The 23,188-nt window shown below is 40.2% G+C and overlaps 1 protein-coding gene and 1 pseudogene across 1 annotated transcript in view; one reads left to right on the top strand and one right to left on the bottom strand.

Moving 5' to 3' along the window:
• Nucleotides 1–23,188, top strand: part of C4BPA (complement component 4 binding protein alpha) — a 46,526-nt gene that overhangs the window by 15,844 nt on the left and 7,494 nt on the right. The window contains exons 5-8 of the mRNA XM_063113459.1: nt 5,650–5,735; nt 5,895–6,089; nt 14,334–14,516; nt 21,440–21,634. Coding sequence (XP_062969529.1) covers nt 5,650–5,735; nt 5,895–6,089; nt 14,334–14,516; nt 21,440–21,634 — 659 coding nt within the window. The remainder of the gene's footprint in view (nt 1–5,649; nt 5,736–5,894; nt 6,090–14,333; nt 14,517–21,439; nt 21,635–23,188) is intronic.
• Nucleotides 18,444–21,315, bottom strand: LOC134390883 (uncharacterized protein C17orf80 homolog; annotated as a pseudogene).

The raw sequence follows: 23,188 nt of genomic DNA, 5'->3' as shown, positions 1-23,188 counted from the left end.
TTTGTAACAGTTCATCTTCAATCCAGTGATTTGAGATGCTCTTTGATACTATATTAAATTCCTGTATTTGTCTGGGTCTACATTTCTGGACTTTCTATTCAATGCCATTGTTTTGTCTATATATTCATGTACAAGTTTCATAGTCTTTTAGTTTAGTTACTAAGGCTTTATAGTACGTTTTAATAGGCAATATGGATAGTCCTACCTTATTTCTCATCTTTTAGGAGTTTTCCTGAAAATACTTTTTTTTTTTTTAAGATGACCGGTAAGGGGAATCTTAACCTTTGACTTGGTGTTGTCAGCACCATGCTCTCCCAAGTGAGCCATGGGCTGGCCCTAAAAGTATTTTTTTTCTTAAATGAACTTTAAAGTTAGTTATATTTTTTCATTGGTTTTGGATTAGTTTTTCACCTAATTTTAGCAGAATAGATATTTTTTAATGTCAGTCTCTCTAGAAAAGAATATGTTACTATAAGAAACACAAAACTTTCTCTACCCTGTTAGGGTCTCTGTTGGCCCTAAGTTGACATAAAACAGATTAACAAGAGAAACGCATACCAATTTTATGTTTACATGCACATGGGAGCCTTCACAGGAAAATGAAGACCCCAAAAGTGGTTAGGCTTATATACCAGGTTGAACAAAGAGCAGTTATTTTGAACAAGTAAATAAAATATATGGAAAGGCTGAAGAAAGATAAGGGTTATTTTAACAAGGTTTGTTTGTACAGATTTCTGTTGGCCTCAACTCCCTGTCTCTGGTGATAAGAATGTTCTCTTTCTCCTGGTACAGGGAGGGCATCTTTCATGTGGGAATTTTATCTCCTGCTTTCAGGAGGAAAATGGGAGTTCAGAGCGTGCTTCTTGCATCTGCTGTTTTTCAAGTGCCTTTAACTCAAAGCAATCTTTGGGCTGAGTGGCATGTTTGGGGGAGGCATGTTCTGCTACCCTTTATTATGTTTTCCCCATTCATTTCAGTTTTTTTTGGCAGCTGGCCAGTACAGGGATCAAACCCTGGACTTTGGTGTCATCTATACCACACTCTAACCAGCTGAGCTAACCAGCCAGCCCTGTTTTAGCCCTTTATGTTGTTTCTTCAGTAGTATCTCAAAGTTTTCCTTATATACACTTTGCATTTCTTGGAGTGTTTGAACTTAGGTATTTTATTTTTGCCATTTTAAATGGATCTTCCATTACATATTCTAAATGATCGATTATCTATCTATCTACCTATCTACTATTGATTTCTCAATAGTTAGTTTGAGATCTCAGCTAATTTTCTGAATTCTTTTATTGTTTATAATAGTCTTTCAGTTGAATTCTCTTGCGATTATCTGGTTTGTATTCATATCCTCTGCAAATAGTGGTTGTTTTACCTCCTACTTTCCAATTTTAAATTTCTGATTTCTTTATCTTGTCTATATACATGAGTTAATTATATCAGTCAGGATTCACTCAGAGGAATAGAACCACAGGGTTTATTGTAGGGATCTGACTTGACACAGTTGTAGGAGGTGGTTAAACAGTGTACAGGAAGCTATTTCTTCGTGCTTGGTGCTGTGGCCTGAAGCCAGCAGGGAAGGGGGTCAGGAAGGGAAGGTGAACGTGGACTGAGTGCTGCAAGGACAAGCTGGAACCTGCAAGGATGAGTAAGGGGCCCACCGTCATAGACCGGACTTCACATTGTTCTTTCACTGCCTCTTAGCCTTCAACTTCAAAGATGTGGGTGTCCCGTAGGAGAAGTTGTCTTCCCCACAGTACTAATGTCAGAGTACATGAAGGAGGGGATCCTGCACCTGCTGGTTCTGCTGTGGCCTGGCTATGTCCTCTGCCAATAAGGTGATAGAGCAGAGAGGCAGCGCTGTGTGTGAACTGCAATCACATCCTGTGCTCTGCTTTCAAGTGTGTAAGGAATACGGCTACTAATTCACATTCACCCTCTCCTGTGGGCTATACAACCTTGGCATTATGCATGCAAGAGAATTCTGGGAAACAACTCCAGCTTAGCCAAGTTGACACAACACAAGTCTACCATAGTCCATCCCTTGTCCAATTGGTATTCATGTGCATTTATTTTAACCATACTTAGCTTAACTCCCAAATAAAGGCAATAGCAAAATTATGCTCCCACCTTACATAATGCAACTATCCCTCATCTAACTGAAATCATGCTAACTCTTTCCCCAAGGAGGACCCTCTTTGAGCTGAGTAATATCTCCTCTTTGATATCCTGTAACTTAAATACTGAGATGTAAGGTAAACCACTATCAACACATCTTGCATTGTATAGTAAGAGAATGAAAGAGGTCAAGAGAAAAAAATTCAGTTTATGCTAAATGTACTTGTACTGAAATAAGAAAAATATTCATAACTATCTGGTTCCTCATTTCTGCATCTGGTTATGTGTAATAGAACTGCAAGCTTCTATTACTCATTCCATATTCTTTTTGCCCTCAGCAAGCACTTCATCTGATTTTGGTTCCTTGCCCAATGGGGTCACCTTCATTCTTGAAGGGTCTGGGCCATTAGCAGTCCTGCCTGTTTTGGGTTGTATAATTTTTCCATTGATTTTAATTATAGGGCATGGAAGTACAAAGAGGTGACCCAGGGAATCTGCATTCCAGACATATTTGTCCTTATCACCATTGTGCAAAAGTAATTCAATTTCCCCTTGATAATCAGGATTAACTACCCCAACCACCAGGGTTACACCCTTCTTTGCCTGTTCATTCACTTGCATGAGGGTCCGGAGTTGAGAGATCTCAAATTCAAGTTTAATTTGGGGTTGCCAGATAAAATACAGGATGATCAATTAAATTTGAATTTCAGAATAACAATGAATAATTTTAATATAAATGTGCTCAGTGCAATATTTGAATCACACTTATACTAAAAAAAAGTTTGTGGTCTACATGAAGTTTAAGGTTAATGAAGCACCCTATATTTTTATTTGCTAAATCTGGCAAGTCTAATTTTGGGATTCCCATGGTAGAAGCATACCTCCATTGGTAACTAAGACTTTTTGACCAACAGAGAATGTTACTTATTTCTACTTTTTAGAATTTACTGAGGTTTTAGGGTGCATCATAATATATGGTCAATTTTTGTTAATATTCCACAGGCACTAGAAATAAAGGTACATTTTTTATTATCAATATATAAAGTTTGATATACACATCAGATCTACTTTGCTGAGCTCTTTTAAATATTTTATTATGCTTCTTTTTATATGCCTTAAACATAAATATGGAATTAACATAAATGAACACTTTCATAATCATTTTAAATATTATAAAATATATTTATGATAATTAATAGCATATTTTGACCATTTTTTTCTTATATCCCACATATTTTTGTTTTCTTGAAATTTCTGCTACATATTTTGGTACATAAACATTTATAGCTCTTCACAGCAAATCAAAATCTTTAACTTTATAAAATACCCATCTTTGTGTAATATAATAATGTTGGTTCTGATGTCCAATTTATGGGATATTTAATATCATTATCTCTTTTTTTTCTTTTGGTTTGCATTTGCTTGATATAACATTACCCTTCCTTTTATTTTTAATCTGCCTGAAATACTTTTAGGTTCCTCTCTTATATACAACATAGAGTTGAATTTTGCTCCAATTAAAAGCTCTTTTTCTTTTAATTGGAGACTTAAACCTAATTACCTTTATTGATATGAATGATACCTATACGCCTGGTTTTGTCATATTATTTCTATTTTGAACTATATATATATATGTGTATATTTATTTAATATTTAAAAATATATTTTGATATTCAAGAAGGTTCAAAATTTAAAAATTTAAAATTTAAGCTACCTTTATACATTTACATTTATATTATATCATTATTCTCCTTTATGGAGACGGTTTAAATTTGTTCCTTGTTACAAGAAGCAATAAATTTGTCTAGTAATTGCTCCTCCAATCCTGGCCCCCTCTATCTTCTCTACCAGTAAATTTATGTCATTTGCATTATCTAATGTCTACTTTGTATTTAACATTAATGTTAAACATTCATGTATGTCTACAGGTTGATTTGACTCCCAGGTCTTGCAGATGAGGCAATGTGGGAATTTGTTTTGTTTTCTATTCTCTTCCTCAGCTTCTATTTTTTGTTAGTTATATCATTTCAGCACTAAGTGTACAATATTTATATTTCGCTCCATCACTCTTAACCGCAACTTCATTTAGGTCTTAGACCTATGTGTTCAATGCTTACTAGTACCATTTGTTTATTATTATTATTTTTTTTTTTGGCTAATGTTACCTTTGTTGTATCTTGGTTGGCTATAATTTTGTCTATAGGACTTTCCAAAACAAAAAAAAGCCCCACGTGAAAATTACTCCTTGAGTACTTGCAGGTTCAAATAATATATCTATCTGAGGCATTGATTCTTAAAAGATAATGTGGCTGTATATAAAATATGTGGGTCATACTTTTTTTCTTAGATATCTTATAGGTATACTATATCACCTTTGGTTAGTGAATACGGCTGATGTGAATTTCTTTCTCTTGTACATGACATAGTCTTTCTTTGGCTGTCCAAACATATTATTCTTTAAAATCTAATAGTTTTATTCTTAGTTGTTTTGATAGGGATGATTTGGTTCATTTTTTTGCTGCTATGTGATGTGCAATTTTATTATGTACATTAAAGTATTATTTTATTTCAGTAATATTTACTTGAAATGCATTTTAAAATAGTTATTTTGTTCTCTCTTAGGTTCCTTCCTTAGGTACTCCAATTAAGCATATGATGGTTCTACTTTCCTTACTGTCTGTATCTATCATTTTTTCTCTAGTCTTTTTTCTTGTTAGTTTTTTGTTGTTGTTGTTAATTTTCTCATTTTCACCCTCTGTTTCCCTTGTTATATATAGCTCTCAAGAGGGAAAGTGAGAAGATTCAGAACTAAGGTGCTGTTGGAACACTAAGGTGTTCATGTTGGAACAGCCAGAAACAATGCTTTTTGCTTGGTCTCTTGGCTAGGTTAGATAAACTATGTTTTAAAGAAATTTCCAAGTAAATGCTTAATTCTAGCTGTATTTTATCTTATTAAAAGTTACACTTTTCTTTAAATAAGTATTCAGTAAATTCTAGAGGCTCTTAGATTGCTGAAAGTGACATTTCCTTAGTGTTCTATCACATTGTAGGTTTATTCCTTGATAGTGCTACAATTAGAAATCAGTAGACTTGTCAAGAGGGTGGCAAACAGGGAGTTAATGGTATATGAGAGTAAGCCAAGCACCTGGAAGTCAGAAGGAGGCTTCAAACCGGAGATCGCATGAATTTGGGGTCAGTTATCTAGCCGGTACTCTCGCCCAAAGAAAACTGCAGGACACACTCAGGTGAGTCTTTTATTGTCCTGTTTGAGTTCTGGATGAATAACATGCCGATACCTAGAATATGTTCAATAACAGACCAAACAATGAAAGAACAAGTGAAGAAACACACACATCTCATTGCAGGGATGAAGTTTTACTAGATGGAGTGCTCAATGGGAAGTCCTATCCAAGAAAACATTATTTCTGCATTTTAATATTGAGTAACAGTTTTATTTGTTCAGACCCCTTTATCTAATTTAATTTAGGGTGAGAAGAATTCCATTATAGTCTTTGGTCCTGTCTTATTCAGATATATCTTAATTGGCTCAACCACTAGTCATTGTGAGATCCAAGATAGAGGAGTTGAATGGAGTGACCCTCTTCCACAATGTGAAAGTAAGTAAAGATTTTTTTTTTAATATAATTACAAACCTAAACCATATTAGGAAATAACATTCTTTGTGCAATTTTGATTAGAATTAGAATTTGCATGAATTTTAGATGTGTAACAATGCCCTCCCTGACTATTTCTTTCTCTTCACTCTCTCATCTCAGTTGTCAAGTGCGAGTCACCTCCACACATCAGCAATGGGAAGCACAGTGGTGGAGATGAACAAATCTACGCATATGGGTCTTCAGTCACCTACACCTGTGACCCCAGCTTCTCACTCTTAGGCGAAGCCTCCATTTCCTGCACAGTAGAGAATAAAACAATAGGTGTCTGGAGCCCAAGCCCTCCTACCTGTGAAAGTAAGTCATAAAGATGAATTCTGCTTTGAATTGTTTGTTCTCTTTTGTTTAAAAGAAAAAGGAAGGTGAATTTATTGGGGAAATGGAAGAATGCCATCATTTATTTGACGAGCTTATACTTATTGCTTGCTGTGTTAGAATATAGTAACAAATGACACCAATATCTCATGGGTTTGGTGAAGTAAAAGTTTATTCTCGTTCATACCAAGTCACCTGCACGTTCAGGAGACTCTCCAGGGCAGCTGTAGTCTATGTGTTAGCTTAACAACCAGCTCAGCAAACCAGGTTGCTTTGACCTGATGACTCCTCCATATCAAAATGTGCCTTCACAATCTCTTCAAAAGAGGAAAAGAGAAAGACAAGTTGTGACCTGGCTATTAAGAGCTCTGGCCTGGAAGTGACCACATATTATTTTCCATTGCAGTCCTTTGTTTGCAACTAGTAACATGTAGGCACTACCTACCCTCAGAGGACTGGGGAATATAGTATTTTGTCTATTCAGGAAGCAAAAATAGAAATATTGATAAGCACTTGTAATGTCAGCCATATATACCTATAGGGTAAACAAAACCTACTAAATACCAGAAGGTCAGCAGGACAAAGCAAGCAATGATTGAGCCAGAAGATATATTAGGCTATTGCTAGTTTGCTAGCGTAAGGCATCTTCCTTTATTACTTAGAGCTTACACAGTATTGTTTACTCTTCTGACTAACCAGAGAACACAATCAAACCAGGGGGACTAGAGAGTACGATACTGCAAACACTTCAAAATTCCCGGAGTCAGGTCTGCAAAAGGTGGAGATGGAAGTAGCAGGGGCTGGAAAAGTAAGAGGTTATGTAGGGCCTCATGTGTCACGCTCAGGAGTTCAGAACAAACATGAAGGTGGGATATTGGAAGGCTTTAACCGGGGTAGTAAATGTCCTGTATTTTAGAAAGAAAACTCTGGCTTCAGGATGGACAACAATTTGAAGCAGGACAAAACTTAACTAAGAGGTACCTGCGATGGTCTATATGTGTCCCTTCAAGTTCACGTTGGAACCAAAGATCGATCAGTCATGAAGGATCCACCCTTGTGAATGGGATTAGTGCCCTTATAAAAGAGATTGAAGGGAGCTCCCTGATACCTTTGCCCTTCTGCCATGTGAGAGCATAGTGTTCAACCCATCCTCCATGGAGGATGCGGCATAAAGGTGCCATCTCAGAAGCAGAGAACAAATCCTTACCAGACACCAAATCTGCTGGTGCCTAGATCTTGAACCTTCAAACTTCCAGAACTATGAGAAATAAATTTCTCCTGTTTATTAACTACTCAGTCTAAGGCATTTTGTTATAGCAGCAGGAACAGACTAAGATAGCACCTGTTGCAAACATCCAGCTGAGAAGCGAAGGTGTCTTCAACTGTAGCCATGGCAGTAGGCCTGGGGAGAAGTTGAGGGATTTTATAGAGAAGTTAATGCAGAAGGATTGACAGGACTTGATGACCAACTGGACGTGGGGTGGGGAATGGGGGTTCATTTTTCGCTTGTGAGGGCACAGGTCTTTGATGCCCTGGCTGCCTCTTGATGACCACCATTCTATTACCATGGGCTACTGACCCACAACCAAAATCATCTGGGAAATTAGGCCATTATATTGGAAGCTGGAAGAAAGTGAGCCGAAACACCGGGTACTGATCAAGCTTTATTAAAGGAAAAGAATCTGCCAGGCTGTGCTCAAAGTGGAGGGCAGACCGGGGCTGCCCTCAAAATGGAGGACATCACCAGGCGTGGAGGTAGGAGAGCTTATATAGGGTGCCAAGGGCTGGCTGATACTATCAAGGAGGCGCATTATACTAATGCAGAAGCTGTGCAACCAGGTTGGAGAACTGCACCCTTGTGGAAGCAAAAGGGTTTCTGTTTCTCAGAATCAGGAGGTTTCTTACAAAGGGAGGGGCTGGCAACTATTTTGTGCTGATTGTGTGCAAAATGGTGCTGGTCATGTCCAAGATCCATCATTCCTGCCTTTTAAGTATAAGGAGAAGGGAAAAAGGGGTGAAGGTCTCATTCTTCTGAAGCTACTTCCCGCTGGAGATGGGTGAAGATATGGAAAAAATAAAAGATTTATGTTGGCAGGTAAAACAATTAGGTGGCGGGGTATTGGTCTTGTGTGGGGAGGCTGTATTCTTCTGGGGAGGGGTGCTGATTCTGAGGAGCTGATATCCTCCTTGCAGGAACAATTCAGTGATCTTTTGGTTGGTGAAAGTCTGCATACATTCCTGCAAGAAATTAGAGAAACACTGAAAGAGGCAGGGACCAAAGAGTAGGATGAGTCCCAGCACAGTTAGGGGTTCTAGTAGGGGCATACGCCAGGGTATCCAAGGGTTCAGTGACTGGGGCCACCCCCAAGGTGTGTCTGTGTTTTGTAACCCTTTGCTTCAGTGATCAATGCTTGCCTTTAAATGGTTTAAGTTGTTTTGGATCACCCCGGACTCATTTACGTAAAACAGCATTTCTCCCCCAAGAAGAGGCAGGTGCCTCCCTTCTCAGCTGTAAGGAGGTCAAGGGCCAAACAGTTCTGTAAAGTGACTGTTGTGAGTGAGGTGACCTATCGCTGGAGGGAGGAGATGCTATCTATACTTAGTTCTTCTGAAAGTTTTTTATAGAATTGAGAGGCAATAGCAAGGCCCACCATGCCAGTCCCAGTTGTAGGAAGGATCCCTGCCGCAATTAGAAGGCACAATTAGTGCCCTACAGGAGCGGGGAGCACTTCCTGAGAGGGGGGGCAAAGTTAGTCCCAGCCCCATCTCCATCTGTCTGGAGGGTGATGTCAGGGATGAGCCAAACAAATATGCAAGAAATCAAGTTAGGGGGCAGGCAACAGGATAATGTAGTTTTACAGAAGAAATATATTCCAGTTTTAGGGCATGGATGAGAAGGGGGCAAGTGAGCTGTAGAGTTTGGTGGTGTTAGTCAGGCAGAGTGTGGGCAGGTCCCACACAACACACAACACTGACAGTCCCCAGTGAGGTGAACTTAGAGGAAGTGAAGAGACGGTTGTGGAAATGTTGTGGGCTGCATCGATGGTGGTGGTGGTGGTGGGGTGACCACAAAAAGTTTCTCATGAAGTGGGATACAGATGAGTCACTTGGGGACCTGTCTGATTCACTGAGGACTGCATCGTCCCTGCAGACCTGGAACCTCCATGTTCCAGGTAAGGGGGAGCATTGAGATAGGAGGAAAAACATGGGAAGGATGCGAAGGGTGAGGGAGCCAAAAGAATTTAAAAGGTACATTGCCACAATGAAATTGCTAAGAAGCATCCAATCCTGTAGCAAGTACTAGAACAGATAGTATAATAAAGGTTAGGGACATGGACTGGCATATACTTATCATGTCCCATGATGGCAAACCCACAATAGCAGGTCAGGACCAGTCTTGGAGTAGCTCTTGTGTGAAGGACGTGAAGCAGGCCTGCAAGAGTGAGAGGATAATCACCGGCAGACAGATCATCCTTCTTCTGGGATTGGGGGAAGAGTGGATGTCCCGGAAATTTTCAGTTTTGTGGGTCCTAAAATGGATGAAGTGTGAGGAGATGTTGGGTTGGGGGTTGAGCAGGGGGACCCCTCTGGCTTGGTGTTAACAGATTCTTTGAGTAAAGTCTCAGGTGCTAGTTTTACCAAGGATAAGTGATACCAAGGGACCTTTCCTAGTACTTTTACTGCCATGGGGGTGGTGAGAAGTGCTGTATAAGGCCTTTCCCAACATGGTGAGAGGGGTTTTGGGATTCGGGTCTTAATATACACTTGCTGTCCTGGGCTCAGTTTCAAGTCTGAGAGGGTGGTGAGGAAAGGATGAGGTAATAGAAGGTTGGCCTGTTTCCGAAGATCCTTAATGAGTGAAAGAGTAGGGAGACACTGGCCTAAAGGTGATGAGCTGGAAGGGAGAAGTGTGAGAGTGAAGGGTCTACTGTACATAAGCTCAAAGGGGCTGAGGCCTCTGGGCTTGTGGGGAGATGTATGGGAAGGGATTGAGAAAGAGGTAAAGCCTCCATGCAATTGTGTTCTAAGGGTCATGAGTGTTTTGAGATGAAAGTGGCTGGATTTAAGGGAGGGCGAAGTTTAAAGGAGAACTGGGAATTTTCAGTGAAAGTAAGGTGGATAAGTTGTAGGCAGGAAGGGGAGAGAATTGACTTGGCCTTATGGCTGAGAAGATCTTGACTGTTTGTTGTCCAGAAGTTAGTGTAGAGCTTTCTTGTGCGAAAAGGGTGACTGCAGCCAAGGCCATAATCAGGGGCCCATTCCCAGGCTGTGGTGTCTAGCTTTTTAGAGAGGTATGCAACCGGGGAAAAAATATCTCCTGCCTCCTGTCCCCAAACCCCAACCACCAATCCGTGAGTTTTGGTGATGTATAGGATAAAAGGATGAGATAGGTTTGGGAGGGATAGAGCTGGGACTGCGAGGAGAGTGGCTTTTAATCACTGGAGGGGAGAATGAATGGGCTTTGTGGGATCTGAGGGAATGGCAGGATCCCCTTTGGCTGCCCCATAAAGTGGCTTTGCTGGCAGGGTTTTGCACCCTGCAAGTCCCAAGAAAGATAGGCTTTCACACTTTGTGGTAGGAGTAGGGAGTTCAGAAAATAGAGTCTTGAGATCCACCATTATTTCTCTGGTGTTGGGGGTGAGGTGGACTCCCAAATAGGTGACTGAAGGAGAAGAAATTTGGGCCTTCCTGGGGACACTCTGTATCCTTGGAGGCCTGGAAATTAAGGAGAGCAACAGTGTGGGCCTGTGAATCCTCATAGGAGGGGCTACAAAGGAGGAGGTCGTCCACATATTGTGTTAAAGGGCTAGAGGTTGGGGGAAGTTCAGATAAATCTTGAGCTAAGGCCTGGCCAAAGAAGTGGTGGCTATCCTGAAATCCCTGGGGCAAAACTGTCCACATATGTTGTTGGGAATGGCGTGTGTCAGGATCAGTCCTGTACTAAATGGTACAAGCTGTTAGGCTTTATAACCAGAAAGATGGGTGTATTAAAAGGTGAGTGGGTAGGCCATAAGAGATGAGAAGAAAGGAGTTTGTGTATGATGGGTTTTAAGCCTATTAGGTGTTTGTTAGCAATGGGGTATTGTGGGACATTAGGGAACAAATAGGGGTTCCACAGTTTAACAAGGATAGGGGAATGGTGCATAGCAATAGAGGGAGAAGAAGTGTCCCCTACTAGGGATTAACCTTGTCTGAGGCAGAGGGGAGGGTGGAAGCCCCAAGGGCCAGGTCTGGGTGCAGCCTGTAACAGGAGTATTGTAGTTGGAGTCAAAGTGTTTAGGGTAAGAGTAGCTTTGAATTTGAAAAGAATGTCCCATCTCAGTAAGAGGGGTTGGGCATTGCAGCATTATTAATAATTTGTGTGTGAATTGGGTATGAAGTAGGGTGCAGGAAAGGGGTTGAGTGCCCGTGACCCATACTATTGTGATAGGGGATGGGGTTGTTGGTCCTGCCTGTTCAGGAAGGGTAGAGTAAGTGGCCTCTGTATTGATAACAAAAGAGATTGGCTTACCTGCTACAAGGCAAGTTACCGTGGGCTCACGTGTGGTGATCTCCATGTGGGCCTCAGGCCCTGGGCATCGTCAGTCCTCCCCCTGGGCAAAGCCAAGGAGCTCCAGTAGGGATGGCCATGAAGCCAAATGCTGTGGGTTGGGGATTGGGCTACTCCCTCTCTGTCAAGTGGAAGAGTCAACCCCCCAGTGATTTGGCTGTTTGCAGTGAGGACAGGGCCTGGGAGAGGGCCTGGGGTTATGACAGGCCCATGCCCAGTGGCCTAGCTGACTGCATTTGAAGCAGTTCCTGGGTGGCTTGCCCCTTGAGGCAGCCAGCTTTGGAGTATGTGAGCCACAGATGGCATTAGCCAGGAGTTGGTATTTGGCCTGATCTCTTTTTAAATGATCCTTCTTTTCTCCTCCTCCTTCCTATTTTTAAAAACCTTGAAAGCTACACTGAGGAGGTCTTGTTGGGCTGTATTTGGACCATCCTCAAGTTTTTTTAGTTTTTTTCGAATATCAGTTGCTGATTGGGTAATGAAGTGAGAGTGTAAGAAGGCTATGCCTGCAGGTGAGTTTAGATCTATACGTGTGTATTTATGTAGGGCCTCAGAGAGGTGGGTTAGGAATTTGATGGGATTTTTAGTGTGATTTCTCTAAGCTTGTCATAATTGACTGACTTGTGAGTAGCCTTTTGGAGGCCATGAAGTAGGTGTGTGATCATGTTATCCTAGAGATCCAGGTCCCTGTGGCCAGCCTGGTAGTCACAATTTGGGTCCATGCAAGGAACAGCAACAGCTTCCACAGGCCGCCTGTTACTCTGAGCATGTACCTCATCTGTCTATTGTTGGGCAGTTACCCAGACCTGTTTCCTGTCCTTAGGGGACAATGTAGTAGTGAGAATCATAAAAATATACCAGGTGAGATCATAAGACTGGGTGAGATATCTAGATTCCTTAAGATATGTGTCTAGGTTGGACTGGAAGGATCCCAGTCACTTTTCAATTTGGGAAATGTCCAAAAGAGAAAAGGGGACATGGACTCAGACAATTCCTTCCATCCCAGTCACTTCACAGAGGGGGATATAAAGGAGCCAGAGCTGAGGTGGGGTTTTTACCTGATGAAGGTGAAGAAAAAGAGGGGTTGGGTGGCTGAGGATGAGCATCTCAAGACCAGGTAGGGGAAAGAGAGGGAAAAGGTGAAGGCTGATGGATCAGAAGATTGATCTGAGTCTGGGAGGGGAGTTCAGGCATGAGCTAGGAGAATTTGAGACGTAGGATAGTTTTGACAGAAAGAAGGATTGTAGTTGGAGATAGAAAAAAGGCTGGAACATAAGGAATCTCTCCAGCCTTTGCCGTTTCGGTGACAATAGCTGTCTAGGTCTCTGAGAGTATCTAAATCAAGAGTGCCATCTTGTGGCCACTGGGATCCATTGTCTAGTTTGTACTTAGGCCAAACCTGATTGTAAAAATGAGGTGTTCAAGTTTTAATGTCTCCCTAGATGCCGAGAGATTGTCCAGGAGAAAGACTGGAGGCGTAGAGCATGGAGTACGATAGAAAATGAAATGTTTAGGTTTAATGTCTCCCTGGAGGCCAAGGCGTAAATTGGCCAGGAGACAGCCCAAGGGCATAGAGCATGGAGGTTTGGATTGTGAGGATCCCATGTGAAGGGTGAGAAAGGAAATGGGCAGTTGTGGTAGAAGAAGGGTGCCAATAATGAGCGTCCTCTTTGCTGTGTACCTTCTTTTTGAGAGAAAAGCCACTGACCAGCTAGAGGAGCATCCTCCAATAGCTAGCAGCATGAGAGGGATTCCCTCAGCTAGGCACCTGGGCTTCATAGAGACCATAGCCATAGAGAGTAGTCGGGGGAGCCCGTAGAAGCAGGACAGACCCACTGACTCACCCTGAATTAAGGCCGATGTTGGATGCATTGGTCTGAAATGGCAAAAGGAGAGAGTCCCAAATGTACCCGGTTTGGCAGGTCTGGGAAGAGTGGCCAAGGGCCAATCAACCCAGGTGGGGATCATCCAACAGCATCGGCCAGAACACTTCCCAAGTTTAGGCTCCAAAATGAAAGAAAGTGAGCCAAAACGCCAGGTACCAATCAAGCTTTATTAAAGGAAAGGAATCTGCTGGGCTGTACTCAAAGTGGAGGGCAGACCGGGGCTGCCCTCAAAATGGAAGACAGCACCAGGTATGGGGGTGGTAGAGCTTATATAGGGCACCAAAGTCTGGCTGATTCAATCAAGGAGGGATATTATGCTAATGTGGAAGCTATGCAACCAGGGTGGAGAATTGCACCCTTGCAGAAGGAAAAGGGTTTCTGTTTCTCAGAAAACATGAGTTTTCTTACAAAGGGAGGGGCTGGTGACTATTTTGTACTTATTGTGTGCAAAATGGTGCTGGTCATGTCCAAGATCCATCAGAAGTTTTGGGGGCTTTGGGGATATATGTTTCTTCTGGGTTATATATGACTTTTTTATTAGTGAGGAAGTTGGAGGAGTTATCACAATTATCTTAAAGAATGACTAATGTGATGGGACCTCATTTTACAGAGGCTTTTAAAAGCTGAAATTTATATATAATTGTATATTCACTTTAAAATGTTTCCCTGTATCAACTTGATATCTACTTATATCAGATATTCATGTTATACTCATAACCAGATTAGCAGTAATATCCTTATTGCCATTTCTCTTTTATAATCCACTTGTCTTTTCTCATGATTCTTTAGAAATCACTTGTTCTCAGCCAAGTGTTCCACATGGAAGTGTTGTTTCTGGATTTGGACACACCTATTCTTACAAAGACTCTATTGTGTTTAAATGCCAGAAAGGTTATATCCTCAGAGGCAACAGTTTAATCCATTGTGAAGCCGGTAACATGTGGAATCCTTCTCCTCCCATTTGTGAGCCCAGTAAGTATGTATGAGCCATGAAGGAATTTCAATGTGTGGCATCTAAAAGCAACCAGAAGTGTTGATATGGGCATATTTGTATCACATAGTTCCATCACTTTAGATTACAGTAAAATTCAAATTTAGACCAATAATTTTCTTTGGTTTTTTTCTCATTGGAAAGAAGAATGACATTAGTGTACTCTACAATGTCACATATCATTACAAAGGCTGTCATATACAGTTGAGCATGTTGTGCATACTCCAAACCTAAGGGGAGGCATTAATATTGTAGACATTGTGGATTAATATATTTATTTCAACAATTTTCTGGAAGTTGATAAAAAATTGTCTTATCCTAACAAAATCATTATATTATGATAATTATTTTGAATGATAATAACATGTCCTGAGGAGAAGTGCCTTTTTCTAACTTTCACAAAAGTACTGCATGGACAAGCTACAATTCTGACACTCTGAAACTATGAACTCATGTGGATTACTAAAAGCAGTGATAACAGTAATAATGATAACCTGGCACTGGACCAGGTGTATAATAAGAATTAACTCAACAAGTCCTCTCAATGATTGGGAGCACTATTATTGTCCTCATTTTACAAGATGAGGAAAGTATTCACAGAAGCCAAATGACTTGCCCAAGGTCATAAACAGGTAAGGAGGGAAGCCACTGATGTCTTGTGCTCTTATTTTTGCCCTCATGACATGTCAAGAACCTTACCCTGGGAACTTCTGGAACAGTGTAATGAGGAGTTTGAGGAAACCTCTCTCCTGGAGAAGTATCTGTTAAGCTGGTCAAAATTCTCAAAGAAAACCATTCAAGGTTTCTAAGTACTGATCAAAGGGCTTACAACACATTGAGAAGCATTTATTCAGCAAATCTATGCAGACTTGCTGCAAACAGTGGGACCCCATTGCATTGGAACTAGGGGCTGCACCCAGCCCCCAACAGCTCTACCTTGTGGGAAAACTGTTTTCATGAACTCATAAGTGGCAGTTCCCATTTCCCCCACTTCCCTGGGGTGTAAGAGGTATTTGGGATGGATTTGGAAGCCAGCGAGTATTGTGTAATAGCATTTTCCAACACTCCATGCTGTGGAAAACTGTATCAAACAGGTGGCAGCAGCCAGACATCAGTGTCTGTTCCTCTACCCAAATCCCATTATGTAGGGAGGTTTTAGGTGAGGCATCTGGTGGAGAATTCAGTTCTCCTTTCCTACACAGTTCCATGTTGTAGGAAAGCTGTTCCGGTAGGCTCAGCAGCTAAGTGGCATCTCCCATCTTCCCTAGCTTCTTAAGACAGAAGAACTATCATGTGTGTATTTGACAGCTAGTAAATATTGACAGACCTCATTCCACTTGGTTCTGGGCTGTGGAATATGTATACTGGGTGGTGGGCACAGCTGGGTTTCAGAAACAGTTCTACTGCACCCCCTTTCTCCCTACCCATAGCTCCTACACCATAGGAAGGATTCTGCTGGGGCATCTGGTGAAGAGTGAGTTCTCTGATTTCCCCCAGCTGTTGATGTATAGCACAGAGATTATTCCTGGGAGATTTAGAGCAAGCTTCAAACACTGTCAACACCCTACCCCTGCCAAGAGGTGCGACTTTAATTGCATCAGACTGTGAGGCAATTTATGCCCCAGGGAGTTGTAAAAAGAAATGGAGTAATCAGGTTACAGTTACTGGAGGCTAAGAGTTGTATGTAATACCAGTAGATGCAGACCAATGTAAAGCTTAATGAGAAAGAGACAGTCAAAGAGAAAACCATATCATCCCTGGTGGTCAGGAAGACTGTGTGCATGGCTTTGCCCTCTGAGGATGCCATTAGATGTTGCACATCTTGGGGGGAAATCAACATAACTGAACTACTTGTCACTAAAAAAACCCCAAACAAATGAGGACAAACCAACAACAGGCCCTGAAGGTGGTGAGGGAGAGTCATTATCCATGCTGCTACAATGTATGATCTGATATGTCCAGTTTCAATAAGAAATTATCAGACACATAAAGAAATACAAAAGAATGATCCATACAAAGGGAAGAAGCCAACAATAGAAATTGTCCTTGAGGGAGCTCAGAGATTGGATTTAGCAGAAAAGTTCAAAGCAGCTATTATAAATATGTTCAAAGAACTAAAGGAAACAATATTTAAAAACAAAATTTAATAATATTAATATTAAATTTAATAATAATATTAAATTATTATTATTATTATTATGTCACATCAAATACAAAAATCAATAGAAAAAATCAATAAAAATTCAATCAATAAAGATTGAAATTATTTTAGAAATCATGTGAAAATTCTGGAGTTGAAAAGCACAATAAATAAAATAAAAAAATTCACAAGAGGAACTCAACAGTAGACTTGAGCTGGCAGAAGAAAGAATCAGTGAATCTGAAGATTGAGATTATGCAGTCTGAAGTATAGAGAGAAAAAAGAATAAGGAAAAATGAACAGAGCATCAGAGGAATGTGCAATACCATTAAGTGTACCAATGGGAGTTGCATGAGAGTTCCACAAGGAGAGAAGGAAAGCAGCAGAAAAACTATTTAAAGAAAAAATAGCCCAAAACTTCCCAATTTGGCAAAAAATACATTAATCTTCACATCCGAGAAGCTCATTGAACTCAAGTAGGCTAAATGCAAGCAGATTCAGATCTGGAAATAACATAGTGAAAATGTTGAAAGCCAAGGATAAAGAGAAAATCTCGAAAGCAGCAAGAGAAAAGAAACACATCACGTACAATGAAATCCCAGTAAGACTAACATCTAACTTCTCCTAAGGAACACTGGAGGCCAGATGACATAAGCAATGTGTAGACAAAAAAAGTCAATCCAGAATCCAGCAACACATTTCACATCTATATATGGTACAAACTCCACCATACATTGTTACAATTATTGCTTTACGTAATTTTATTGTTTCATGTATTTTACAGTGACTGAGGGAAGAAAGGAGAGCAACTATATATTTATAGAGTCTATTACATCAGCCTTTTTATTCACTATTTCTGGCTCTCTTTATTTCTTCCTGTGGATTCAAGTGACTACCTGCTGTCATTTCCATGCTCTAGGACAGCCCTGTTCCTACCCCTATTGGTTCGTTTCAGTTGCTTATAACAAAATACCTGGAACTGAGTGATTTGTAAGAAAACAGAATTTATTGCTTACAGTTTCAGAGGCTGGGAAGTCCAAAGTCTTCCTTGGTGATGACTTCAGTGACACAGGGGTCTCACATGGCAGAAAATGGCAGAGCAGAGAGAGAGAGAGAGCTCCTCATGTGCTCTCCTTTTAAAGCCTTCAGAACCACACTCATGACTACCATCAAGCCATCTACTTATTTCTTCAAGGCCCCACCTTTCAATTACCACAATAGGATTTCCCACTCTCAACAGTTACAATGAGGCTCAAGCTTCTAATGCATAAAATTTGGGGATCTGCCCACCTTGGCCCACAGAGCTCCCACTGCCACATTGGGGGTCAGATTTTGACATGAGCTTTAGTGGGGCAGCATATCCAAACTCTATCACCACCTACATCCTTTGTGATCTTATTGTCCGATAGACTACATTGCCATATGTAGGCTTAACAATGCAATTATATGCATGTAGTTTTATGCAATTGCTATTTAAATCAGCTAAGAGAAGAAAGGAGGTGAAATATGCAATTTTAATTACTTATATAAGGACACAATGACGTTTGCTAGAGCTTGCTGTTTTTCTGTGTAAATTCAAATTACTGTCTGGTGTTACTTGCTTTTAGCCTGAAGAATTTCTTTTCCTTTTTTTTTAGAATACAATAATTTTATTCTTTTCACTCCCTGTCCCAGATACAATTTTAAATTATTAAATATGTATTGCAGTTATCTTCACCATCCTCTCCTCATAGTTCCAGAGCTTTCTTAAGTTATGTCCGGGTTAACATTACTTACACCAATGCTGCAGCTTTAGATGCCTGAAACTCCAGCTACAACAAAGGGATGAAGTATCCTTTAAAGAGCATTGAGATGCCACCAACTCCAGTTTACTTTATGGTGGTGTTGCACCTGATCCAGCCTCTTTTGCATAGCTCCCAAGACCCTTATTAGAGAGAAGCTGGAGGTTGTAAACTTTGTCAGGGGTTCCAAACTCCTTATATCAATAGAACTTCTTTCCAGCAAAGGAACTTGTCTTCCCCCCTTGGGGACTCTTCTGGGCCATTGCATTCCAATACAACGGCTTCCCTGGCAACACCCCTAGTGCAAGATGACCAGGATAGAGCTCTGGAAACCATCCTAGCCCTGTGGAGCTGAGAAGGGTCTTCCTGTCAGCAGCAGCGACATGATTCATGAAGGGGCTTTTAAAATGTGATGCTGGGCTGAACGTGAAGATCGCTGGCAACCAATGTGCAATGCTTGGGACTGACAGCCAGATTTGGGCTCCAGCGAAGCTTGTCCCTGATTCTTCATAAATGCCTTTACATCAGGAACAGGATTACGATGTCAGGCTTTCTCTTCTTGAAGAAATTTTATAGCCAAAGAGGCAAGACTTTGATTACTTGACTGCTATACAGGAAGAAACTCATAAATTGTCTCCCTCAGAGAGAACAGGTTTAAATGTGGACCTTCACCTTGAGATTTCTTCTCTATAGTTGCATCAGCAGTACTGGAGTTCTTGGGGGCATCACAACGCGGAAGTCCATTCATGCATTTTTGTTGCAGACATGCTTTTCTGTGCATTTCCATTGCTCCCACACACATCCACTCCCAGGCTAAGTTCTTTTTCTTGGTACGCCCTGCCTCAGATTTTACCTCATGGGATAATTTCAAGGCCTAAAATGAGTGATTCTGTGTTCTTTCCCTGAGTCTCAGTGTCTCTAACATCAGCAGGGACTCCTGAGAGGTGATCCCTACCTTTACTGACAATGATGTGCTTACTCTTTTAACCCCATCACTGAGATTCTTTGAAAGACTATGGAAATCACCAATAGGACATCTAGTAATTTTCCTAGAAGCTCCTGTCTTTGGAGATCAATCTTGTCCAATTTCAGATTAACAGAAGTGGTTTGTGCATCATTTGGTATGGCTGAGGAATATTTTTTATCTTGATTTGACAAAAAAGTTTCCATTGAGCCAACTAGTAAAGATTCACCAGTTTCTGAAGAAGTAGATCTACTTTCCCCCAATTAAGGCAAATCTTTGGTGTGTTCTCTTTTAGGAGAGGTTCTCTGATGCATAAAAGTGAGATTCAGCTTATCCATGGAAAGTAACCTTTGATTCAGTATTTTTTAACATTTTGAAGGAGAGCTGAATTTGATTCTTGATGTCTTTATGTGCCTTTGCAGTACTTGATGTTTCCAAACCAACACCTAGTAGTGGAAATAATTTGTCTGTTCTGGTTTGTGTCTTATCAACTTAGTATTTCTTTCTTTACTCTTTTTCTCTAACTCTCTTTCTTTAGCTTTAATTAAATCTTTGATTGACTCCTTCATTTTTTAGCACGTGGGGGTAATTGTAGCTGGCTTGGACTGATAAACTTTGTGATAAGCAGGTACGGCTGGTCTTATCATCTTACAGTGTGGCAAATGGGATTTAAATCTTTTAAATGACTTCTTACAATAAGAACACACTTCCATTATGGGTGGAATATCCCTTATTCTCTTCCAGAGCTCCTCTAGGATGATACTAACTTTGTGGTGGTTTCTCCTGGATCCCCATGTTTCCCAAATACAGTACCCAAGTTTGGCAGAATGAAACTTTAATGTCAACCTTGGATGATGGAAATGTACAGGAGCTCCAGCCCCTGTGGTACTTCTTGGAAGGATGGTCTTCTAGCAACAATAAGATACCGTTTCACACCCAGCAGAATGAGTATAATAACAAAGATAGACAGGAACAAATGGTGGTGAGGACGTAATAAAATTGGAATTCTCATACACTGCTGGTGGGAAGGGATATTGGTGCAGCCATTTTGGTGAAGAGTTTTTACAGTTTCTCCAAAGATTAATTGTAGAGTTATCATATGACCCAGAAATTACCCTTGTAGGTATCTACCCAGGAGAAATAAAAACAGATGTCCACACAAGAAAATTTTACACGAAGATTTATAGCATCACTATTCATAACAGCCAAACAACCCAAATGCCTATCAACTGAGTAATGGTTAAAAAAAAAAGTAGTATATCCATACAATGGAATATTATTTGGCAACAAAAAAATGAATGAAGTACTGATATAAGCTACAACATGGATGAATCTTGAAAACTTAATGCTAAGTGAAAGAAGCCAGCCACAAAAAAAAAAAAAAAAAAAAAAGTACGATTTCATTTATTTGAAGTGTCCAGAACAGGCAAATCCATAGAGAGAAAAAGTAGATTAGTGGTTGCCAGGACCTGGGGGGAGGTGGGAATAGGGGGTGATGCTAATAATATGGAGTTTCTTTTGGGGATGATAAAAATACCCTGAAATTTGATAGTGGGGATGGTTGTACAACTCTGTGAATACACTAAAAACCATTAAATTGTGCATTCTAAATGGGTGAATTTTATGTTATGTGAGTTATATCTTAATAAAGCAAATAAAAAGTAATCTTACCCTACATACCATTTCAAATGTTTGAAGATAAAGTGTAATAAATGTCTAACTTGATAGATGTTTGCATTATATTTCTGAGGTATGATGAAGAGGAAGGAGGATTCATATTACTTATAGTTGACAACACACAGATACTACTTGGTAGTGGCCTTAGTGAGAACTTCTGTGGTACTGCGCACATTTGGGCGAACATCCGTGTGCATTTTCTGGTGTGGCTGATACATCGGCTGTGGCAAGCTGGATCCTGGCTGAATGAACGCATGGCTCCTTTTGCTAGGACAAGCTGATTGATGGATGTGGCAGTCCTAATAATAGTGTCCTTTCTCCTGGTTCTTCCTTTATGAGCAGACAGTTGTATTGGCTTACCAGACATTCCACACGCTTTCTGGGAAGGATATCACAGGACAACAGAAGGGGACATATATGATATTGGGACTGTGTTAAGGTTCCACTGTGATGCTGGCTATAAACCCATTGCAGATGAGCCCACAATTGTGACTTGTCAGAAAAATTTGAGATGGACTCCGTTCAGTGGCTGTGAGGGTGAGTTTTTTTTTTTTTTTTTTATGTTTTTGTATATTAAATGTCCAGTATGTAGGATTCTCTATCTTAAATGAATATAATTTTGTCATTCAAGGTAAATTTAGAATTATATTAATTCAACAGGATAGTAACTGTTATTGCCGGAAGGGACCATAAAATTCTTAGAGTTTGAGATGTGGAGAAATTGTGACTTTCTTTATCCCAGTTCAGAATCAAATGACAGAGAAGTCAAACATTATGCGGATTAAGTACTACCTTCATTACTGGTAAAGCTAGAATGGAGAATACAGGCCAACAGGTGTCCAGTCAGACCTCCTCCACAGCCCTTACCTCCCCAGTGTAGACACTGGGCTGCTTTGCAAAAGGAAAGTCTATGAAACAGCCATGAATTCAAGCAGCTGCCAGATGACTTGTGTCTCATGCCTCTCGAGGCATGAAATGGCAGGTCGCTAGAGCTGGGCCTCCTGATCTGCCTGTAGCCGACAGATCCCAACTCCTACCTGAGGAGGCTGGAAAGGAGTCTTTCTCCAGTTTCAAAAAGAAATTAGAAGAGGCACCTCCTTCTCTATTTGTGGGAATGAGTGAAGGGCTGAAAGGTGGTTAGATGCTATTTCACGGGCTTCCGTCGAATTGGCAAGAGAGAGAGAAAATGCTGCCTTCTCCCTGTCTATCAGGACTTTGCCATATCAGAGGGGAAGACACTGAGGCCCAGAATACTGGGAATTTTATGCTACAGATCAGAATTTGAAAAAATGTGTGAAATGCGCAAGTAATGAAAAGTCTCTCAATCAACCTATCAGAAACCATTTATTTCATATTAAAATTTAACCAAGTTTCAATTGCAGTTATTCAGACTCATTCGGGGGAAATAGAATGAAGGTTTTAATAAAAGGACTGAATTAAAGATATATTTAACAAAACTTACTGCCACTACATAAATAACAAAGCATTGCTTATAGATGTTTAAAAACCTATTTTTCAGTTACGTTTATTTTCCCCACTATGGTCTTATTGATTTCATTGTTTATTAAATAATACGTTTAGCCATTTAAAAAGCAGACGTGAGATGGTATTTATCCAAGTTATAAAATATGATTAAATGTGAATTTAGACTCATGACTTACATATTTATGTGTCTTCTACACGAAATCATTACATAAATACTATTGTTATTACAACTTATGTCATAGTATTTGAGTATGCGTGAAAGATCCCATTGTAGTGCTGGTGAAGCTCTTAATATGGAAAATAAAGTATTTTATTCTACTTTGATGTCTTCTCTTATATCAAACAATATCAAGTTCTATCTTAAAGTATTTCTACTAATGAATGAAAAATAATCTTATATCAGCTCCTATTGTATTAAAAATGAAGATTTGAATAGCTGTTTCTCCCAAGTTTTGCATCAAAAAAGAAAAATCCTGGCCATAAACAATAATTTCAATTTATTTCTATGCATTCGCTGTCAGGTGGATATAAACTTTTGAGAACTTTCTTCTTCCTCATGACTTGAAAAGTGTAAATTAATAAAGGGCTTAATAATGATATAACCCT

The sequence above is a fragment of the Cynocephalus volans genome, chromosome 11, assembly GCF_027409185.1.
Source record: "Cynocephalus volans isolate mCynVol1 chromosome 11, mCynVol1.pri, whole genome shotgun sequence".
NCBI lineage: Eukaryota > Metazoa > Chordata > Mammalia > Dermoptera > Cynocephalidae > Cynocephalus > Cynocephalus volans.
This window is presented reverse-complemented; position numbering and strand designations above follow the sequence as displayed.